Below are 18,417 nucleotides of genomic sequence, written 5' to 3'. Positions count from 1 at the left end.
CATCTTATTCCAACTGGGAATGCTATTGGTCTTGTTTATAAGAGGTCATGTTTTAAGCTGTTGTGATCTACTACTTATTATGTTGTCTTAACTTCAGTATTTTGAAATATTGTTTGTATATCTATTGGGTTGTTGTTTAAAAAAACAAAACCCTATTTGTTCCATCTTGCTTACACACGGGTACTTACAATGTGGTCTGACAATATTGTGCGGAGGGAGTGCACTTACCTTTAAGTTCTCTTGTCTGGGTTTGATTCCTGGCCCTTCTTTAAACTGTTGGATTGGAGTTTTGTCGGCAGGGATTTGAATCGATGAGCGTGTCATCCCTCGGATGGATGTTTAGTTGGGTGTCCATAAAACAACATCTTGGTTGCTTTTGAAGGATGTTAATGATGCCACAATCTTTTTCAAGGAACAGTTGACAAGTTATCAGAGGAAAAAATCCCCAATTCCTGCCCTTATTGCTGGAAGGCAATGGCAAACCACTCATTGCAATTCTTTCCAAGAGGCTGCTTCGGCAGCACGGACCTGCCACTGGACAAACAAACCATCATAGAATGATAGTATTCTGTGATAAGGTGGTTAAAGAATGCAATATCTATTTTACGTGATCTATTAATTGGATGTTCATGACTTGAATGCACTGGAGAGTTCATAGAACGCATTAACCCACACAGTGTTGAGAAAAAGGATGTGGAAAGAGTCTTTTAAGCTCTTGCTTTGTGTTTCCGAGCCATATCTACTTTTGTTTTGTTCGTGAACCTTGCAGATCAGGCGTGATGGTAACCAGTGACCACACAGCGTTAGGCATCACCATATTTGTCAGAATGCAGAATCTCAAACAATCGTTCTGCCCTTAGGGATTCTCATTGTTCTCATAGTTATTCTGCCCTCATGGCATTTATTTTTCCAGGTCTTGCTAAACAGAAGGCTTTGAAGTGACAAAAGGGAACTTTGTGTTCTATAGTGATGAAGTATATAATTCAATTGAAATAAAATAAGGATTTTTAAAGGCTGTTAAAAAAAATCTCAGAAATTTACCGCTGTTAATACCACTTCGTTTACACCACCTTATTAACCCTTGGTACCCTAGCGGCCATTTTATCAGCAGCTATTCAAACCTACATATACCCAGGCGGCTGGTTATTTTTCTTCGTCTTCTTGCGTTTGGGGCACGATTATGCTGCTGATGCTGTGCTCCTATACCAGTACACTGGTACTCGTTTTGCCAACCTCGGAAGGATGACAGGCTGAGTCAACCCCACCTGCTGATCATTCAGTGGCAACCAGGGCTCGAACACAGCACTCTAATATCCCAAGCCAGCCACCCAAACCACTAAGCCAACACCAGGAATGGCTGGTTTACGAACCACTATTCAAACCTCCATATACTCGAGTGGCCGGTTTACCAGCCACGACTAAAAATTCCATATATCCAAGCGGCCATTTTATCAGTCGCAATTCAAACCTCCATATACCTGGGCATGCCTGGTGTTGGCTTAATGGCTGGAGTGGTGGGCTTGGGATCCAAGCGTCCCAAGTTCAAATCCCACTCAACTGTTGAATTAATACCAGGTGGGGTTGACTCTGACTGTCATCCTTCTGAGGTTGGCAAAGTGAGTGCCAGCTTGCTGGTTTCCTGTGTCAGAGTGGTGACCCATCCAGGATTGTGTCCAACAGCCAAGGAACTGCTTAGGCAGCACCAACGCTCTGCACAGAGTATGATCCCGATGGATGGATGGATATACCCAAGCGGCCGGTTTACTGGCTGCTATTCAAACCTCCATATACCTGAGTGGCTGGATTTTTCTCCAGGGAGCCCAGGATGGAGGAGCCGAAAGTCCAAGGAGCTCAGGGTTCAAAGGGTATTAACTTGTTACATTAGTTATTCATGCCTGTTGTTTGTGCCCTTTATGACATCCTTAAAAACAGTAAGTTTCCTGTTTCGAATGATTTTCAATTGTGTTTGACTGCAAGACAGGCAGGCAGACTAAAAAAAAATAAGTATCTCACTACTCTCTGGCCTCTGCGCATGTGTGATCGGGACAAATTCAGAGCCAAAGTACTGCTGAGCATTCAATTGAAATCATCTTATTCCTGGATCATAAACTTTTTCTTGCGTGTGGCAACTTGGCTGCCAGGTAGCAATTATTTTGTGAGGGCGTGACTATGCCACTGATGCTGTGCCCCTATACCAGTACACTGGTGCTAATTTCGCCAACTTCAGAAGGATGACAAGCTGAGTCAACCCCACCTGGTATTAATTCAGCAGCCAGCGGGACTTGGACTTAGGACCCTAAGATCTTAAGCCAGTCACCCTAACCACGAAGCCAACACCAGGTTTGATCATAAACTGATGTTTGTAGACAGACAGACAGACGTGAACCAATTGTTTAACTCCACTTTTCGCTTCGTGTGCATGGGGTAAATATTGCTGGCATGACTATCATATTATTTTCTTCTTTGGAGGCTCTTTGAGAGAGCAAACTACAAGCTATAATGTTGTTTATGTGTCTTTCTAACATTGGTCTAAGGCTCATGGAGGAGCTTGAACATATCTCGCATGCAAGTCAAAGGCATTAGTAGACAGTAGACACCAATGCATTTCATGCATCAACTTACAAGGACATTATTGGGCAATGAACAAACACATATGGGATGTGGGATTTGTGTCTGCGTTCCATGTATTACAAGCCAGGGCTTTATATGAGAACACTAACAGGGTGTTAACAGGGTGCACCCACGTGTAATTCTTTCATGTGTAATGTGCTTGTTTTCATTTCTATCTTTAATCAGATACAGATGGTGGCAGGTCTTTTCCTCTGAACTGCCAGTTTGTTTTCATTGACATCTACATGGTGATGAATTTGTTTTACTTCTGCCTTTGTTTGTTTTCCTTCATTTGGGATATCAAACTCTCAAGTGCCAATGGCATCGTGCTGGTATTTCTTCCCTGTTTTGTGTTGTGATACAAAATCGAGACTCATGGTAGATTGAGATGATAGAGGGTAAAAATCGTTGGGCAAAGTTGGGAAAAATAAGCAAGGGATGAATGAATGGAGAGACAGAGAGACAGACAGATTGAGACAGATGGAGAGCCGATGGGAGGGTTGCTTTTGGTCGGGTCAATGAGTGAATAAATCCATGGATAGGGATTTTCTCTTTTTTTCTTCTTCTATGTATCCCCTTGTGCAGTTGTGTCAAACATATTCACTTCAATCCGATTCTGATTACAATAAAAACCGTCCACGGAAGGTCCCTCTTCACTTGAACTGGTATTTTTGTAACTCCATGGTTTTCTGATGATTGCTGTCGGCCTCAACCACTCAAGTTGTGACCGAGCCCATTAAATTTAACTTCTACCTTCTGTTGAAAGGTCTTATTGGTGTGAAGATTTGAGCACTTGCCTTGCAACACTTTGACCTCATATTCAAATTGCTTGTATAATACTAGAAGGGCACTCGGTAGAGCGCACACCTCCACCACCTTAATGCCTGATCCACGAGAACATAATCGGGCCCAATCAATACATTTTTTGAGTTATCGTGCTCGATATCGGTTGAGCCCTATCTCTCGATGGTGAAGAATCACTTAAAAAATTCTAGTGGTCGGATCCGGATCTTCACCAAAATATAATCAGTTCGTCCTCATCACACACCAAACCTGCCACCAAATTACATCTGGATCTGTCGACAACTTTTTGAGATATCCTGCATACACACAAACAAACAAACAGAAAGTGGTGAAAACATAACCTCCTTCAGGTTAAAATGCCATTCCTTTTGTGCTGTAAAGGCACATCGGAATACCAAGGCAGTTTCATTGGCAAGGAGTACAGTCGTGGATGGGTCACCACACCAACACAGGTTACCCCAAATGGTTATTACCCCAGTACAGCGGTACCCATTTCACTGACCTCAGAAGGATGACAGGCTGAATCAACCCCACCTGGTGTTAATTCAAGAGTCGATAGGGGCTCAAACTCAGAACCAAAAGGTTCCAAGCCAGCCACCTTCACCACTCAGCCAAGACCAAACTTTGCTTGTATAATACCACATATCAATAATTTGTTGTTGTATTCTCGTTTCCTTATACTTCATGTTTTATATATATACGGTCACACGCAGTTGTTCTTACATTTGAACATTGGAGAAACAAAACTTCTTCTGTGGGTTGCCGACATACTGCGTAACTTGACCAATCATGTGGCCTCCTTAACCTCGGTAATGGATACCATTGAAAACAAATGCCTCTGGAGGGCAGATCATGTCGGAATAGAAGTAGAGAATTTTGTGATTGCCGGCACTTTGATGTGAACTGAGTTCCCATTGGTCATGATCATGCTGACTATTGAAAGCAGGAATTATTGAGACCAAAAACTTGATTCTACACTCATTGTTATAAAATTTGTTGGAGTGTATCTGTGTTTGGAGATCTATTTTCTAACGTGTGCAGGCAGCAGTTGGGAGTTGGGATTATTGTGGGATTTGTTTATGATCGCCTGGACCGCTAAAATAGATCTATAATTCTGACAAATTGGGCCAAAAGCCAACCATATGGAGATGGCCTGCCATGTGCTTCCCTTGTAAGGCCAAGTTTCTTGCGATTTGTTAACTGAGAGGCTCCCGTGCCAATTCCTTATGAGGCAATTTGTAGTTTGGGTTTAGTGTTTAAACAGCAAGATTCCCTATTGTCCACTGTGACGTATAAAACAATGTAATGTAGACGGAATGACGTATGAGGTGCCTCATGATGAGATCCGAATTGCAACGGCTTGTTTATTGATTCATAATCACATCTAATACCACGTTGTCGACTGTGCATTCTTATTGTCCCATTGATATGGTGATAACTGTGATAACCTTTATGTTCACTGATGGACTACAAAAGGATCTGCAAATAAACCTAGCCATGGAAAAATCTGTTCGACCCATCTCACGTTGTGGTTACAAGTACCGTATACAAATTCAAGGCTTGTGGAAGATTGGAAGAACACAGAACATAACAGAAAGAACACAGTGGAAAGTGGAGAAACACACCAACAGCATGGTAGAGGGACACTTGGAGGAAGAATAGGTGAGGGGAAGAATGAGGACAAGGGGAGGGGAAGGAGAACACAGGTGGTGAACATGCTGGAAACAACCTCAAACATGGCAAGAAGGGGCTTAAATAACAGGAAGGGATAACTGGGAATGAAGCAGCAATGGAACAAAAATGCAAAGGGGGGTTGAGGAGGGAGGTGGGGGAGGGAGGGACATATTAACCTAGGAAGGGAGGATGGGGTGGGAGTGGGGAAGTTAGTGGAGATAGCCAAGATCATGAGTATGAATGGAGGATGACCTGAGGAATGGGTGCACAGCCATCTTGAAGTCGGAATAATGAGATTGAAATGATGGAGCAAGTTGTGTGAAATGAGTGGAGGTAAGCAGGGAGCCTTGGTTTTGGGAGTTTCACCATGGCAAACCATGTGTGCCTCCAATATTTTCCATTGGGGGGGGGCAGGTCCCATTACCCCCCTCCTCCTTGGATCTTCTCATGATTAGAGCACTTTAGCTTCAACAGTGAGAGGAGATGAGAGGATCCTATTGAGATTCACATGCTGACAGTGAGATTGCAGTCATTCAGGAAGCCATAAAGGGGAGGTGGCATTGCATGCCATAGGCTGAATGCTTGTTGAGCAAGGCAGAGTGCCCGACTGTGTCAGATGTTCGAGATATGTCCAGAGAGATTGACTGAATCTTTTATCTAACATTGAGGACCTCCATGCATTGTTGGGAGAACAAAAGCAATTTGTCCATGGGAGAGTGACTACGTTTGGAAACCGACTTGAATTCAGACCACTGGAGAAGAAGAAGGATTTATGTCAACTGTGTTGATGGATTCCATGACTTTGCTTATAATTGGAACTAATGTAATAGGTCTGTAGTTAAGAGGATCTGTTTTTACATCCTTTTTTGTAATGTGATGTTGGCAGACCTTCAAGTAGATGGAAGGTGACCATTAGGGCAAATGATAGGGCGAACACAGCAGAAAGAGGATAAGCAAGCAGAGCAGAGCAGGTTTTCAGGACATGGGTGCTGATGCCATCCGGGCCCATTGCAGAATTGGAGCCAAGGGTTGCCATTAACTTCTTTACCTTCTTAGGTAAGAAAAACAGTGTTGAGGAAGGGAGGAACAGTTGGGTGCAAGTAGGTAGGGTGGGCACAAGGAGTGAGGGGTTGTGTGCACAAAATTTGGAAGCAAATGCAGAATTGAGGCATTTGGCCTTCTCATGAGCAGAGTTGGCTGTGGTACCATTTGAAGAGCGGGATGGGATGGAATGGGAGCATGTACCACAGACCAACACTCCAAGGCACCACAGGGTCTTTGAGGAAGGAGAGAGGTTCCTTGAGGTTGGTCAGATGTTGTTTTTTGGTTCTACTGAGAGTGGACACGATGGTTGTTGCAGGCATTGTGGAATGAATTGAGATTGTCTTCAGTCAGATTTGCCTTCCATGAAGAGAAGGAAAGTTGTTCAGAGCAACTGCCTCACCCCAGGATTCAATGTACCAAGGGCGAGAGGATTGGTATGCCAACTACATATTAAATGGTATAAGCATGAGAGACAGCAGACTTTTGTGGAAGAATTCCCAGGTGGCATCAATATCAAGGTTAGCGGAGTTGGAAGACCTATCGTGATGTGAGAGGGCACTTTGCAGTCCCTGCCCGTTGGCCGAAGAGAACCGCCAGACTCTGCAACACTGAAGAGGTTCTCTGGCAACAGCCAGAGAGATGTGAATTCTCACAAGCACATGATCAGATGAACCAATTTGATCAGTGGAGGAACAGTTTTGTGTCATGTTGATATTTCATTATTTATTTTCCTTACCTTCATCAAACCCAATAACCTAAACCCTTTTTTACCATTATTTCATGCAACATTTGGGCCCTGACTCCTGATGTGGAACACCCAGGTTCAAATTCCATATACCATATGTTTGTCTATTAGTGTCTGCATAATTCATGTAGAAGTACATAGAGGTCTCTTCCTGTCTATCCTGCGTGTGATTATATGTCCAGGGTGGCCTGAAAGTCATCTTACTCCTCCCCAGTAAAGTATTCGGTTTTAAACTCTTTTTATATACAGGGTTTATTGCACAGTACTCACCATAGTTAATCGGTCATTATATCTGCATGCGCTCCATCATTGTCCTTACATCCCTGGATTGGCATGCGTGTGTCCTTTCATGCACCCAAACACAAGCAACCACTAGATCTTCGACATCGCAACAACTTGTGTCCACCATTCTGTGTAACTTCCCACTGGTTCCTGAATCAGTGTGAGTCATTGTTGCCACATACCATGACAGGGATGGACGGAGGAAGGGAGGGAGGTGCTCAAAATTAAGCAGGGGTGAAACAACTTTCAGGCCACCCTGCACAAGCCTTATTGTCAGGTCAGGTCAGGTCATGGTCAAGTCAAATTATATTTGTGACATGCTACAGGTACCATGTAAACCTGTACTAAATTTCATTGTCGGGTTGTCGGCGACAAAACCATCTCCCCCACCAGGTTTACTGGTGCGGAGAGTGTATAGATATGGACACCCAGCAGGACTAAAAACAACACCTCTCAAAGGGAAGAGGAGCTCCGTTTGAGCCAACTGCCATCCATTTCTAGTGCCCAACTGTGTCTGCAGACATCCTCCTGCTGTTGGGTTACTATTTTTTTTAGGAGGTTGGTGGCAGGATTTGCACTCCGGCCACCGGAAAACACTTCATTCCACAAATCCAACAAATGTTAAATCTGAAAACCCACTCTGTGGGATTATCTCCTGTGCTAACTGCTCTCCACATGGCAGCTCACCGGATGACGGGATTGGGGCAAAACCTTCAGGACCCCCATTCCTTGATGGTCGGAGGAAAACCATAGGGTAAACCTCCAGGGTCAGATTGTGGTGGTGTGTGGCAGAGTGGTGCTGAGGTGTCGTCCACCAGATGGCAGTCTGCTTGGGTTAATCTGAGGCGGGCCCTTCGGGTGGGTGCCTGGAATGTCCTATCTCTAAGAGAGGATGATCACCTGTCTCTTATCATATGAGCTCAAGCGTTTGAACATAGGTATTGCAGTGCTCTCTGAGGTTCAGAGACCGGATTGAGGCGAGATCATGGAGTGTGGTTGCACCGACTATTGGTCTGGTCGCTCTGATGGTTACCATACCCAAGGACTTGCTGTAGCTGTGTCCCATAAGCTGACTCCAATGATAATTGAGGTAACACTGGTCAATCAGTGTATTATGAGACGAAGGATTTGTCACTCCTTGGGTGTCGTTTCCCTGGTCATTGTATATGCTCCGACTAAGGCGAGTGACCTCACCGCGAAGGAGGCATTCTATGCCACGCTCCAGTTTGTGGTTGATCAGTGCCAAAGGTGAGAAACTTTTCTCTTCTTGGGGTATTTCAATGCATCAACTGGAACTGATAGGGATGTTTATGAGACATGTGTTGGTCCCCATGGGTCTGGAACTGTGAACCAGAATAGCACTAAGTTCCTTTCCTTTGCAAGAAGTTATGGACTTAGGGTGGCTGGTTCATGGTTTCAGTGGCTACAGGCTTATCGCTGGACTTGGTATACCAACGCTGGTGGCGTGGCAAATGTGATTGACCATGTCCTCGTTGATGGTCGCCAGAGGATGACCAAATACTGCAGATTCTACCGTAGTGCTCAGTTCCTCAATCCTGACCACAGGCTTGTTGAAGCAAATCTGAAGTTTCAGCTTCAATTCGGGAGAATGGTACCATCCCAGCTGAGGCTGGATGTTGGCAAGCTCAAGGATGAGAGGGTAGCTGAGGAGTTTGCAAACAGGCTAAGTGGAGATTTGGGGGGTCTGGGTGCTTTGTGAAATCCTGAAGAGTTGTGGAGTGCCTTCAAGACCACCATCCTTCATGGTGCCTGTGGATGTCTTGGAACTCACTGGAGGGCAAATAAGAATTTGGTCTCTCAAGGGACACTGGATACCATTGACCAGAGTTACAGGGCCAGGCTTAATGGCAGAGCTGAACTGTTTGGGGAGCTGAGACGTAAAACTGCACGTGCACTAAGGGTGGACAAGGAGGCCTATGTGCGAGGAATTTGTGAGGGGTAGAGCATCACCTGTGGTCAAGTGATTCTCGTCCTGCTTACTGGGGAATTCATGCATTGCGTTCCTCCAAGCCAATCCTTTGGTGTACTGCAGTTAGAGCAGAGGGTGGTGGGCTCTTGACAGAGTCCAAAGTGAAGGCCCGCTGGGCCGGTTACTTTGCGCGCCTGTACTCGGCTGATCCACCAACTGTTGAGTTGTATGTCAGTGATGTTACTCTTCCTATTGCTCAACCTCTGTTCAACTGTGATACACCTTCGTTTGTAGAAACACAGGCTCTGGTGAACCGGTTGAAATGGGGCAAAGCTCTTCGGATTTGTGGCATCCATGCCGAACTTCTCAAGGTTGGTGGAAATGCTGTACTCGTGACATTGCCTGCAGTTCTGTGCTCCGCCTGCAAAACAGGCATCATCCCAACTAATTGGAAGAGGGGCCGAGTTGTTCCCATCTGGAAAGGAAAGGGTGATTGCCAGAACTGTAACAACGACCGAGGGGTGACACTGCTCTCAGTGCTGGGAAAGGTCTTTGCTCAGATAATTCTTGATAGGGTTTCCCACCATCTGCTTGAGCATCAGCGAAAAGAGTCGTCAGGCTTTATACCAAAGAGGTCAACAATTGACCGTTTTCATGGGCTTCAGGTCCTCACCGAATGCAGAGGAGTTTCGGCAGGGGCTGCTTGCAGCCTATGTTGATCTCTGCAAAGTGTTTGATTCAGTGAATCGGGATGTCATCTGGAGGATTCTTGGTCTTCGTGTGGTGCCACCAGAACTGATCAATCTGATGTCTGAACTATATTCTGGTACTGAGACTTCTGTGAGATGTGGTGATACCATCTCTGACTTATTTCTTGTTACTGGAGTTTGTTAGGGGTGCATACTGCCCCCCCACACTTTTCAGCATGTGTGGATTCTGGGGGATTCTGAGAAGTGGATGGACTGGATTCTGGGGAGGATGTCGGAGAGTTCATGCTGAGGTGCATCATTTGGGAAAGTCAAGATGTCTGACCTTGATTTCGCAGATGATGCAGTCATCTTTGCGGAGATTCTAGATATCCTTTTGGGAGCCCTTGTGGTGCTGAATGAGGAGTCGGAGCCTCTGGGATTGCGGGTTTCCTGGGTAAAAACTAAGATCCAGGCTTTCAATGAAATCTTGGATGCTGCTATCTTGTCTGTACCTGTTTGTGGTGAGGATGTCGAGGTCATAGAGAGGTACACTTACCTTGGCAGCGTTATTCATGTCTCTGATGGCTGTGAGCCAGAGGTCAACAGACGTCTGGGTCGGGCCTTTGGAGTCATGGATTCACTGGATCATAGGGTGTGGCGCTGCTGGTACCTGTGAAAGAGGAAGAAAGTCCGAGGCTTCAGGTCCTTGCTGCTTTTTCAGTCTTGCTCTTCGGACGTAAGACTTGGACTCTGACAACCGATCTGAGACAGAGACTTGATTCCGTTGGTACCAGGTCTCTTCGGAGAATCCTTGGCTATCGCTGGTCAGACTTTGTGTCCAATGAGCGGTTGCTGAGAGAGACTTAAATGAGATTTGTTACCTGCATAATCCTTGAGCATCAGCTTTAGCTGTGTGGACATGTCGTTTTCCTGACACTGATCCTGCTCACCAGATTCTCTCAGCGAGGGAGCCTCGTGAGTGGAGGAGGCCAATGGGCCGACCGCGTGCTTCGTGGTTGCAGCAGGTTGATCAGCATCTCAAGGAGATGGGGATGTGCCAGGCATCTGCCTGGGGGATGGTCAGACGGAGACCCCTGGAGAACCGGCGAAATGTGGACACAGCAACGCGCTGCTCTGGTGCATGCTTCCATACCTGACTTGACCTGTACAAGGTCCTCCATGTGTCTTGCATTACTGAAATATGTAAAAGCATTTTCTTGTTAATGCATTAAAGTGCCACGTATGCTTTGCAAAGGAAGAGACCAAGGTGTGGTGGAGATGGGAATTGAGGAAAATAAATGAAGACAAAGGGGTGAGAAAGGGGGTTGGTGGAGCAGAATGGTGATTTTCATGGAATTTACCTGTGCCAGAGAACAAACCTGGAACGTGACCAATAAATTTATGTTTACGAGTGAAGTAGCAAGACCAGTACAAATGGGGTCATGCCACCACACGACCCATCCTGCCATGCTGAATGTGCTCGTAATTCAAGCAGACAATGAAATTCTTTCTTCACCTTAACTTGTGCCACCTATGCTTTGCATTAATCATCATTGTCCTCTTTATTGTTTTGTTTTTCATTTCACTTTTTTCTTCTGCATCATTCTTGGCATGAACCTGCATTCCAGATCCAAAACCATTGTGAAGTTTTTCCTTTTCTTGCTACTCCAACCATTCCTTTCAGAATGCACATTTGGGTCGTGAACTACTTGTTTATGATTGGTACAAAGCATTAATTAAATACGATACATGTACAGTGTAATTATTTATTTTATGCTCTGTAATAGGTTCACTTCTTCATCTTCTTGCATATGGCAGCTTCGCTTCCGGGTAGCTCTCATTTTGTTGGGGTGCAACAATGCCGCTGATGCTGTGCCGCTACACCAATGCAATGGTACTCATTTCGCCTACCTCAGAGGGATGACGGCTGAGTCAACCCCACCTGGTGTTAATTTAGTGACCAATGTGGCACGAACTCAGGACCCTAAGATTCTAAGCCAGCCACCCTAACCACTAAGCCAACACCAGGCTTATGGGTCGTGGCACGAACTCAGGACCCTAAGATTCTAAGCCAGCCACCCTAACCACTAAGCCAACACCAGGCTTATGGGTCCACTGTTCATGTGCAGTAATAAAAATTTGATGCAAGTATCTAATATAATTACAACTACACCTTTACCTTTTTCCCAGCTCAATTAATACTACCGACCTGCGGAATCGGTTAGGGAATGTTTTTGGCTCAAATCTTACAGGAATTGGCTGGCCAGGCTTGAATTGAAATTCGACTGCAATTGATTTTGGCATGAATTTTTAATTTGTTTGTGGTGCCAGCAATACACTTGTCCACTCCAACCAAAGGACTTGGGATCCCAACTTCCCGAGTCCGTTTAGTCCCATTCTTCCCTCCATGGCTTCAAGACAGCTGCTCACCATTACCTTATTACCCGCATCCATACTCATGATCTCTTCTACCCCAAATGACCCCATTCCCAAGCACTCCCTTTTCCAGGTTATTGTGATTCCCTTTCCTCTCCCCTCACTTCTTTTCATTTGTTGTCAGTTATTTTTTCTCTTTCCTTTTCTTGTTTTTTTATCCCCACTTTCCCTTTCCTCTTCTTGCTGTGTTTCATTCAGCATGTGTGCAGCTTGTTCTCACCAATGTCTTCTTCTCTCCCTCCCCTTGATCTCACGAACTCTCACTTCTACTCTGCTGTTGGTGCATCCCCTCCCCCCCCACTTCCAGTTGTTCCCTTCCATTTTGCTCTAGCTTTTCCATGAGTTTCAACCCATGTAGACAAAAACAAATAAATACAGCAGTTTAGAGTCAGAACAAACCAAACCCAGAGTAGACGGCTCACAGGTAAGTGCGCTACCTCTTCACCATACTGTTGGACCAAGTAGCTAACAACAGCTCACCAACATTTCTGTCATCTGCTTTGGGAGTGCTTGTAAAAATTACTCCTTTCTGGGTGGATTCTCGGACATGAAGTCATTGTGGAAGTAGATTGGGGGGGGGAGGGTGTGGGTTGGGAGGGGTGGGAAGGAGGATGGGGGATTCTGCTATCCTGCTTCAAGGAATCTCATGCTATTTATACACATACAGTATATGAGTTGTGATGCATTGGCAGTGGAATGTGTTGCTCGTATCGGGAGATTAACTGTCACAATATAGTGTACAAGCGTAAACATTTGTCTTTTACTGATGTGTCCAAGCAGAGCTGTCATGACCTGTTTAATGGTCTTACTTGAGCTCTTACCTCATGATGCACCCCAGGTTGAAATCACTGCTTAGACTGTGTTTATGAAGAGTATGTGGTATGTGCTGAAGGGTATGTGTGTATGTGGTACCTACTTTGTGAAGAGTATGTGGTATGTGCTGCTTCCTGGCTCGATGCTCAGCATTTAGAAAAGATAGAATATGGATAAACAACCATAGGTTGGCAGCTAAAAAGGATAGAACATGGATAAACAACCATAGGATGGCAGGCAGCTATTTTGCAAGCTTTGATGGGTCTCATGGGGTCTTCCTACATTGCTGTTTCCTTGCAAGGGAACTCGTATTATTTGTCTTCAGTACCTTTAACCATTTCTTGTGGTTTTGTTTTTTTTAGGACTGCAGTGCACAGGAGACGCGTTAAACATCATGAACTCTGGTGAGATTCACTTTCTCATGTCACAACTTAATTTTTTTATTATGCTAGGTTTAAATGCTGGTCCATTTGGCTTCCTTAAATCGGTTGTTCCAGCGCCCTCTTGTGCTACATCGTGTAGACCGAACAATCAACCTGCAATACCTGTGGGTGAAGCTTGTTTTGGTTAGGCCAAGTCCAGTACCTTTTCAGGTTTTGATAAAGGCCTTATATGTTAATATAATGGAGCTCATGCATGTTCTCTATATATATGTATGTATGTATGTATGTATATATACATATATATGTATATGTAATTGTCTATATATATATATATATATATATATATATGTATATGTATATATATATATTATTATACATATGTTGTTGCAAGGGTACAACGAGAGGGAAAATGTCCCTGGTTTCTCCTGAGACTCACCGGGAATCGCAGGCCATCACACACGAATAAGTTCGTGTTGCGGCAGGTTACTAATCGACCTCGAACGCCAATAATTTGACCACGTGACCCAGTGTCCTCCATCTGACAACTGTTTAACTAGGAACACATGGTTGCCTTATCAGGGAATCGTGCCCTCAATGCGTACTTGCATTATTTACCGTATCAGGGGTAGCCGAGCGGAGCTGCCAATTACACACAGGCCAATAAGCAGATTTTGGGGGGCTTTCCAGCTATATGTCTGGTGTTGGCTTAATGGTTAGGGTGGCGGGCTTTGGATCTGAGGGTCCTGAGTTCAAATCCTGCTCAGCTGTTGAATTAATATCAGGTGTGTTTAACTCGGCCTGCCATCCTTCCGAGGTCGGCAAACTGAGTGCCAGCATGCTGGTATACTGTGTCGGAGTGGCGACCCGTCCAGGATTCTACCCAATAGCCAAGGAGACTGCTTAAGCAGCACGAATGCTCAGCACAGAGTATGGTCCCAATCTCCTCCTCCTCCTTCCCAGCTATGCTAAGGTGTGGATCATGCTGGACCAATGGAGGAAAAGACAAAAACGAGCTGGGTTCATTTCTTACAGGCACATTAATTTTAACAAAGCGAGGAAAGTTATGTGGCACAGTACGGGATTTATCCACAAACGTACAGCAGGGGAACGCAAGGAATTTTCGGTGTGACAAAAGAAATGCAATATTCATAAAAGAAGACACGGTGCAGAGTTACCCTGAATAAACTTAGACAATCTAAAATTGCACAACTGAGGAAAATTGGAGATAGCCCAGAGAGATAAGAGGCAGTTGAGGATTAGCGACCTCTTAATACCTGGTACAGTCGGGAGACCGGAGAACCCAAACACTTCGGAAGGGGGAAGGAGGGAAGAAAACTAAAGGTGTCTCTAGTGTGGGAGTGGGAGGTGCGAGTGTAGTGCAGTGTGTCATGCAGCGTGGTGTACGAGGGAGATGTGAGAGGTGCAAGTCAAACAGATTCACTCTGAAAAGAATGGTTGTTTGGGACTTGCCTGTGCAGATTGCTCTTTGTGCTTCCACAGTGGATGAGACATAGATGGGAGAGAAAGCTGCATAAGAGGATGATCTTAATGGAATTGCATGAGTCTGTACATGTAAATGTTGGCTGCTGGATGAGGCCGAACTGAGCGTCGATGAAATGGGGAGGGTCCCGGCCCATTCTAGTAGTCACTTGCTCTGCTCCGATTCCTCGCTTGGCTGTGCTGATTTGTGGCATTCATTCACTCAATGCTGAAGCTTGCTGAGTTTTCCGAAGTCTGCCTCCTGCGCCGTCTGCCGATGTCTGCTCTCCCCAAAGTCTCCCGATGTCTCTAGCTGTCTGTTGAAATCTCAAGAAATCTGAGCTGAATTTCTCCTTTTATGAGCCTTGGGCAAGGGAGGAGCTAAATATAGGATCAAACATAGCTGTTGATGTTTTCTAGCTCCCCCATTGGTGCACAGCAGTCGTCCCGCGCCGTAGCCACGCCCCGCCAGGCCTCGGACTCGAAAATAGCCCATTCGCTTCCTGACCTTGTCACGCATTATAGCTCTCAGATTAACATGGGGCGAGTTTTCGGGAGTGCTCTCCGGCCCCGAATGTGCGCTGGATTCCATTTGAACGTGGAATCCCAAGCACTATCTGTACGCCCTCGAATGAACCCCAGCGCATGCTTGCGCTTCGAGTTATACCCCAAAACAACCCGACTCTCGGTCCCTCGGTATCTTTGGGATCTTTCAAGATGGTGGTGAGCGTCCAAGGGATAGATGGTAGTTGCAGTGGTTGTAGAGAGGTAAGAGAGCATTGTGGCGTTTGTAGTGAAGATATTGGGAGAGGTGGTTGTAAAGGTGGCATTGTGATGAAGAGAGAGGGGATGTTCTGTTCATAACTGTGGCGTTTGTGGTGAAGAAATGGACGTAGGTGGTTGTGGGGATTTTTAGAGATGAGACGAGTGGAGTGGTTATGGTGAGCTTTGTGACGTGGTGACCAGAATGAAGGTCTGAGGTGAGATGGCAGTTGTATTTTGGCGTGCAATTTGAATGGAAATTGGCGCATGTTTGCGAATGAACGTCACTGTGCTTCCTTGGTATCCCTGTCATCGTTATTGTTCTGTATGCATGTTTTGTGTCAAAAGAAAATTAAGATAAAGGAATGGAATAAAAGAAACGATTGAAGATTGAAGACCGAACTTAAAGCCCTATGCAATGCATTTTTACCATTTACCCACGAGACGTATGGAAAGGACAAACTAAACACAAACTGATGAAATAACTGCCTTGGGATTGCTCTATGTTGTCTGCCATTGTCGCGGAGGAATGCCAGTTTTACAAAACTGCAACTATATATATATATATATATATATATATATATATATATATATATATATATATATATATATTTACATGTATGTATGTATATATGTATATGAGGCGCCGCGAGGAGTGATGTAAGGGACACATCGGCCATTTTGGAGTTAATGCCATATAGCACTATTTTAACCCTTACCCTATCATCCGAGCCTATCATCATCATGTCATTAAAAAATGTCGCTTACATCACTCCTCACGGGCCCTCATATGTAAAAATATAAATATACGGAAAGTTCAAAATTGATCACTTGGAATTTTAGATCACAAAAACTCCATGCAGTGTTGGCCAGTGAGGCCAAATATGATTAAAGTATGTCCCAAAAATATTTTTTCAGGTGTGCAGTGTGTTCCAGAAGAAAGTATCACTTTGTGGAAATATCGACTTTAAATTACCCACCCAGAGGTGGGCTGATGTTAGTGCAGTATATATAATGAACCAAAAATAACAAAAGTATTTGGTCCTCAACCCCCTGTGCCTTCCTTTTCACCTTTCCATATTTCCCTCCCTTAAATGCTCTTCTGTGTTCAACTATCAGAATAAATTTTATTTGAAGGTACAACAACATCCTGCCTAAAGTATATATGTATCTTGTTGTTTTGACAAAATTGTGCATCATTAAAGATTGCGGTGTATTTTGTGAGGGCTAGTAGTTTCTAGTGTACTGAAAATAGGGGATTTTTGTGGGTGTGGAGGGGGATGGGAGGTGGTTGGATTATCAACAAGGATTGGCCTAAGTTTTGCAAGTAACACAAGGGAAGAAGGCACAGCCGTCTTAATAATTAATTATTTAATTACAATAGCTCTGTAACAGTCGGTCTTCTGGAATACTTCAACGCAACAAATTTGACAAACACATTTATTTTTTCATCTTTGATGAAAATTAACTTGAAAGGCAACGCACTCTATTCTTGTTAATTTTTCAGATCATCCAAATGTTTACACATCTAGTAGTCTCATGAAAACATTTAAGTCGTAATATACACAAATGCATTGTAGTGCAATCTGACGGTAGGATCTTCTGTGTGGTTCAGCTTGTTCTTTAACAGCAGGGGAGGCTGTCAATGGAGACACGAGTGCCAGCAAGCTCGAACCCAAACGTTTCCACAGTGTCAAGCCTGTTCTGTCTCCCATGAATCAGGTGGGTTTGTTTTTCTGGACATGGTATTGTAAAATCAGAAATGAATGTCTTTTTTTTTTCTTCCTCCAATTGGTTACCAAAGCAGAAGGTAATTCGCTGAGTTTTCAGAATTTGACAGCTGAGGGTGAAATACTTGTATAGGTAGTTATAGGATCGCCTCGCTCTCGGGGTATGCGTACTCGCTCTGACCTATCTGGCATGGGTTTGAATTTCGACTCAGCTATAAACTGCCATCCTGGTGTTTCGCAGGTAGAGAGAAGCATCGATGTGTGTGCCGTCCCCTGGATGGACGTTAAACTGGGTGTCCTGTCTGTCAGCATTAATTGGCGAATATGAGAGATCCCATTGTTGGTGGGTGTCCTTTGTGAAGAGTAGGTGAGCTATTGCCGGCAACCTGAACAAATTACAAATTCCTGCTGGAACCTACAGGCTCCCCAGCAATTATAGAAACCAGCAGCCATGTGCTGCACACTTAATGGAATGAAATTGATATAAGTTATTGTAGCAAGAGCATTCTTTCCAGATAATTTTTCAAAGGAGGGTAACAACCTCCCCTCCCCCCACCTTTCCTCATCCCACCTCCCCCTCCACCCCCATCCTGGCTTTGTCCAGTCTACCCCTATTGTTCATCCACTAATGTGACTCACCTCCCTTACCCTGCCTTCCTTCGTCTCTGCCTCATTTTACTGACAATTGTCACATATGAACTGCAGCAGGTGTCTCTCCTGAGGGCTTGCAGCACAATAGAAATGAAACCATTATTATTTTTCCATTTTGTAGTTTGATTATGAAAAATAAAAACAATTTAAATAAATGCAGGGATTCGATTGCATGCTATCATTTCTCCAATCCAAGTGGGGTCTGCCATGTTTGAGCAATGTGTAGGAAACCCTGAGTATGATTATAATCTCAACCTGCATGGAGGTCCCGTTGGATTATACTGAAAATTAAATAACCGTCTAAACCTTCGATAAGTACATATGTTTGCTTCGGGATACAGATGTGCAACATGTCGATCTGTTTTTTGGCCTTTTAAACTCACCG

The 18,417-nt window shown here is 44.5% G+C and overlaps 1 protein-coding gene across 18 annotated transcripts in view; it reads left to right on the top strand.

Moving 5' to 3' along the window:
* Nucleotides 1-18,417, top strand: part of LOC147027002 (sorbin and SH3 domain-containing protein 1-like) — a 419,639-nt gene that overhangs the window by 108,545 nt on the left and 292,677 nt on the right. For 14 of the 18 annotated variants that reach the window (XM_085882986.1, XM_085883002.1, XM_085882985.1 and 11 more), the window contains 2 exons: nucleotides 13,390-13,431; nucleotides 17,267-17,373. In XM_085882986.1, coding sequence (XP_085739112.1) covers nucleotides 13,422-13,431; nucleotides 17,267-17,373 — 117 coding nt within the window. In that variant the 5' untranslated portion in view covers nucleotides 13,390-13,421. Of the gene's footprint in view, nucleotides 1-13,389; nucleotides 13,432-17,266; nucleotides 17,374-18,417 lie in introns of those variants that run through there. The other 4 variants (XM_085882987.1, XM_085882988.1, XM_085882992.1 and 1 more) reach the window with 2 other exon arrangements.

Source organism: Eptatretus burgeri, chromosome 5, assembly GCF_056783735.1.
Source record: "Eptatretus burgeri isolate ZD-2024b chromosome 5, Ebu_testis_v1, whole genome shotgun sequence".
Taxonomy (NCBI): domain Eukaryota; kingdom Metazoa; phylum Chordata; class Myxini; order Myxiniformes; family Myxinidae; genus Eptatretus; species Eptatretus burgeri.
Note: the sequence above shows the minus strand (reverse complement) of the source record. Positions and strands in the feature narration are given on the sequence as shown.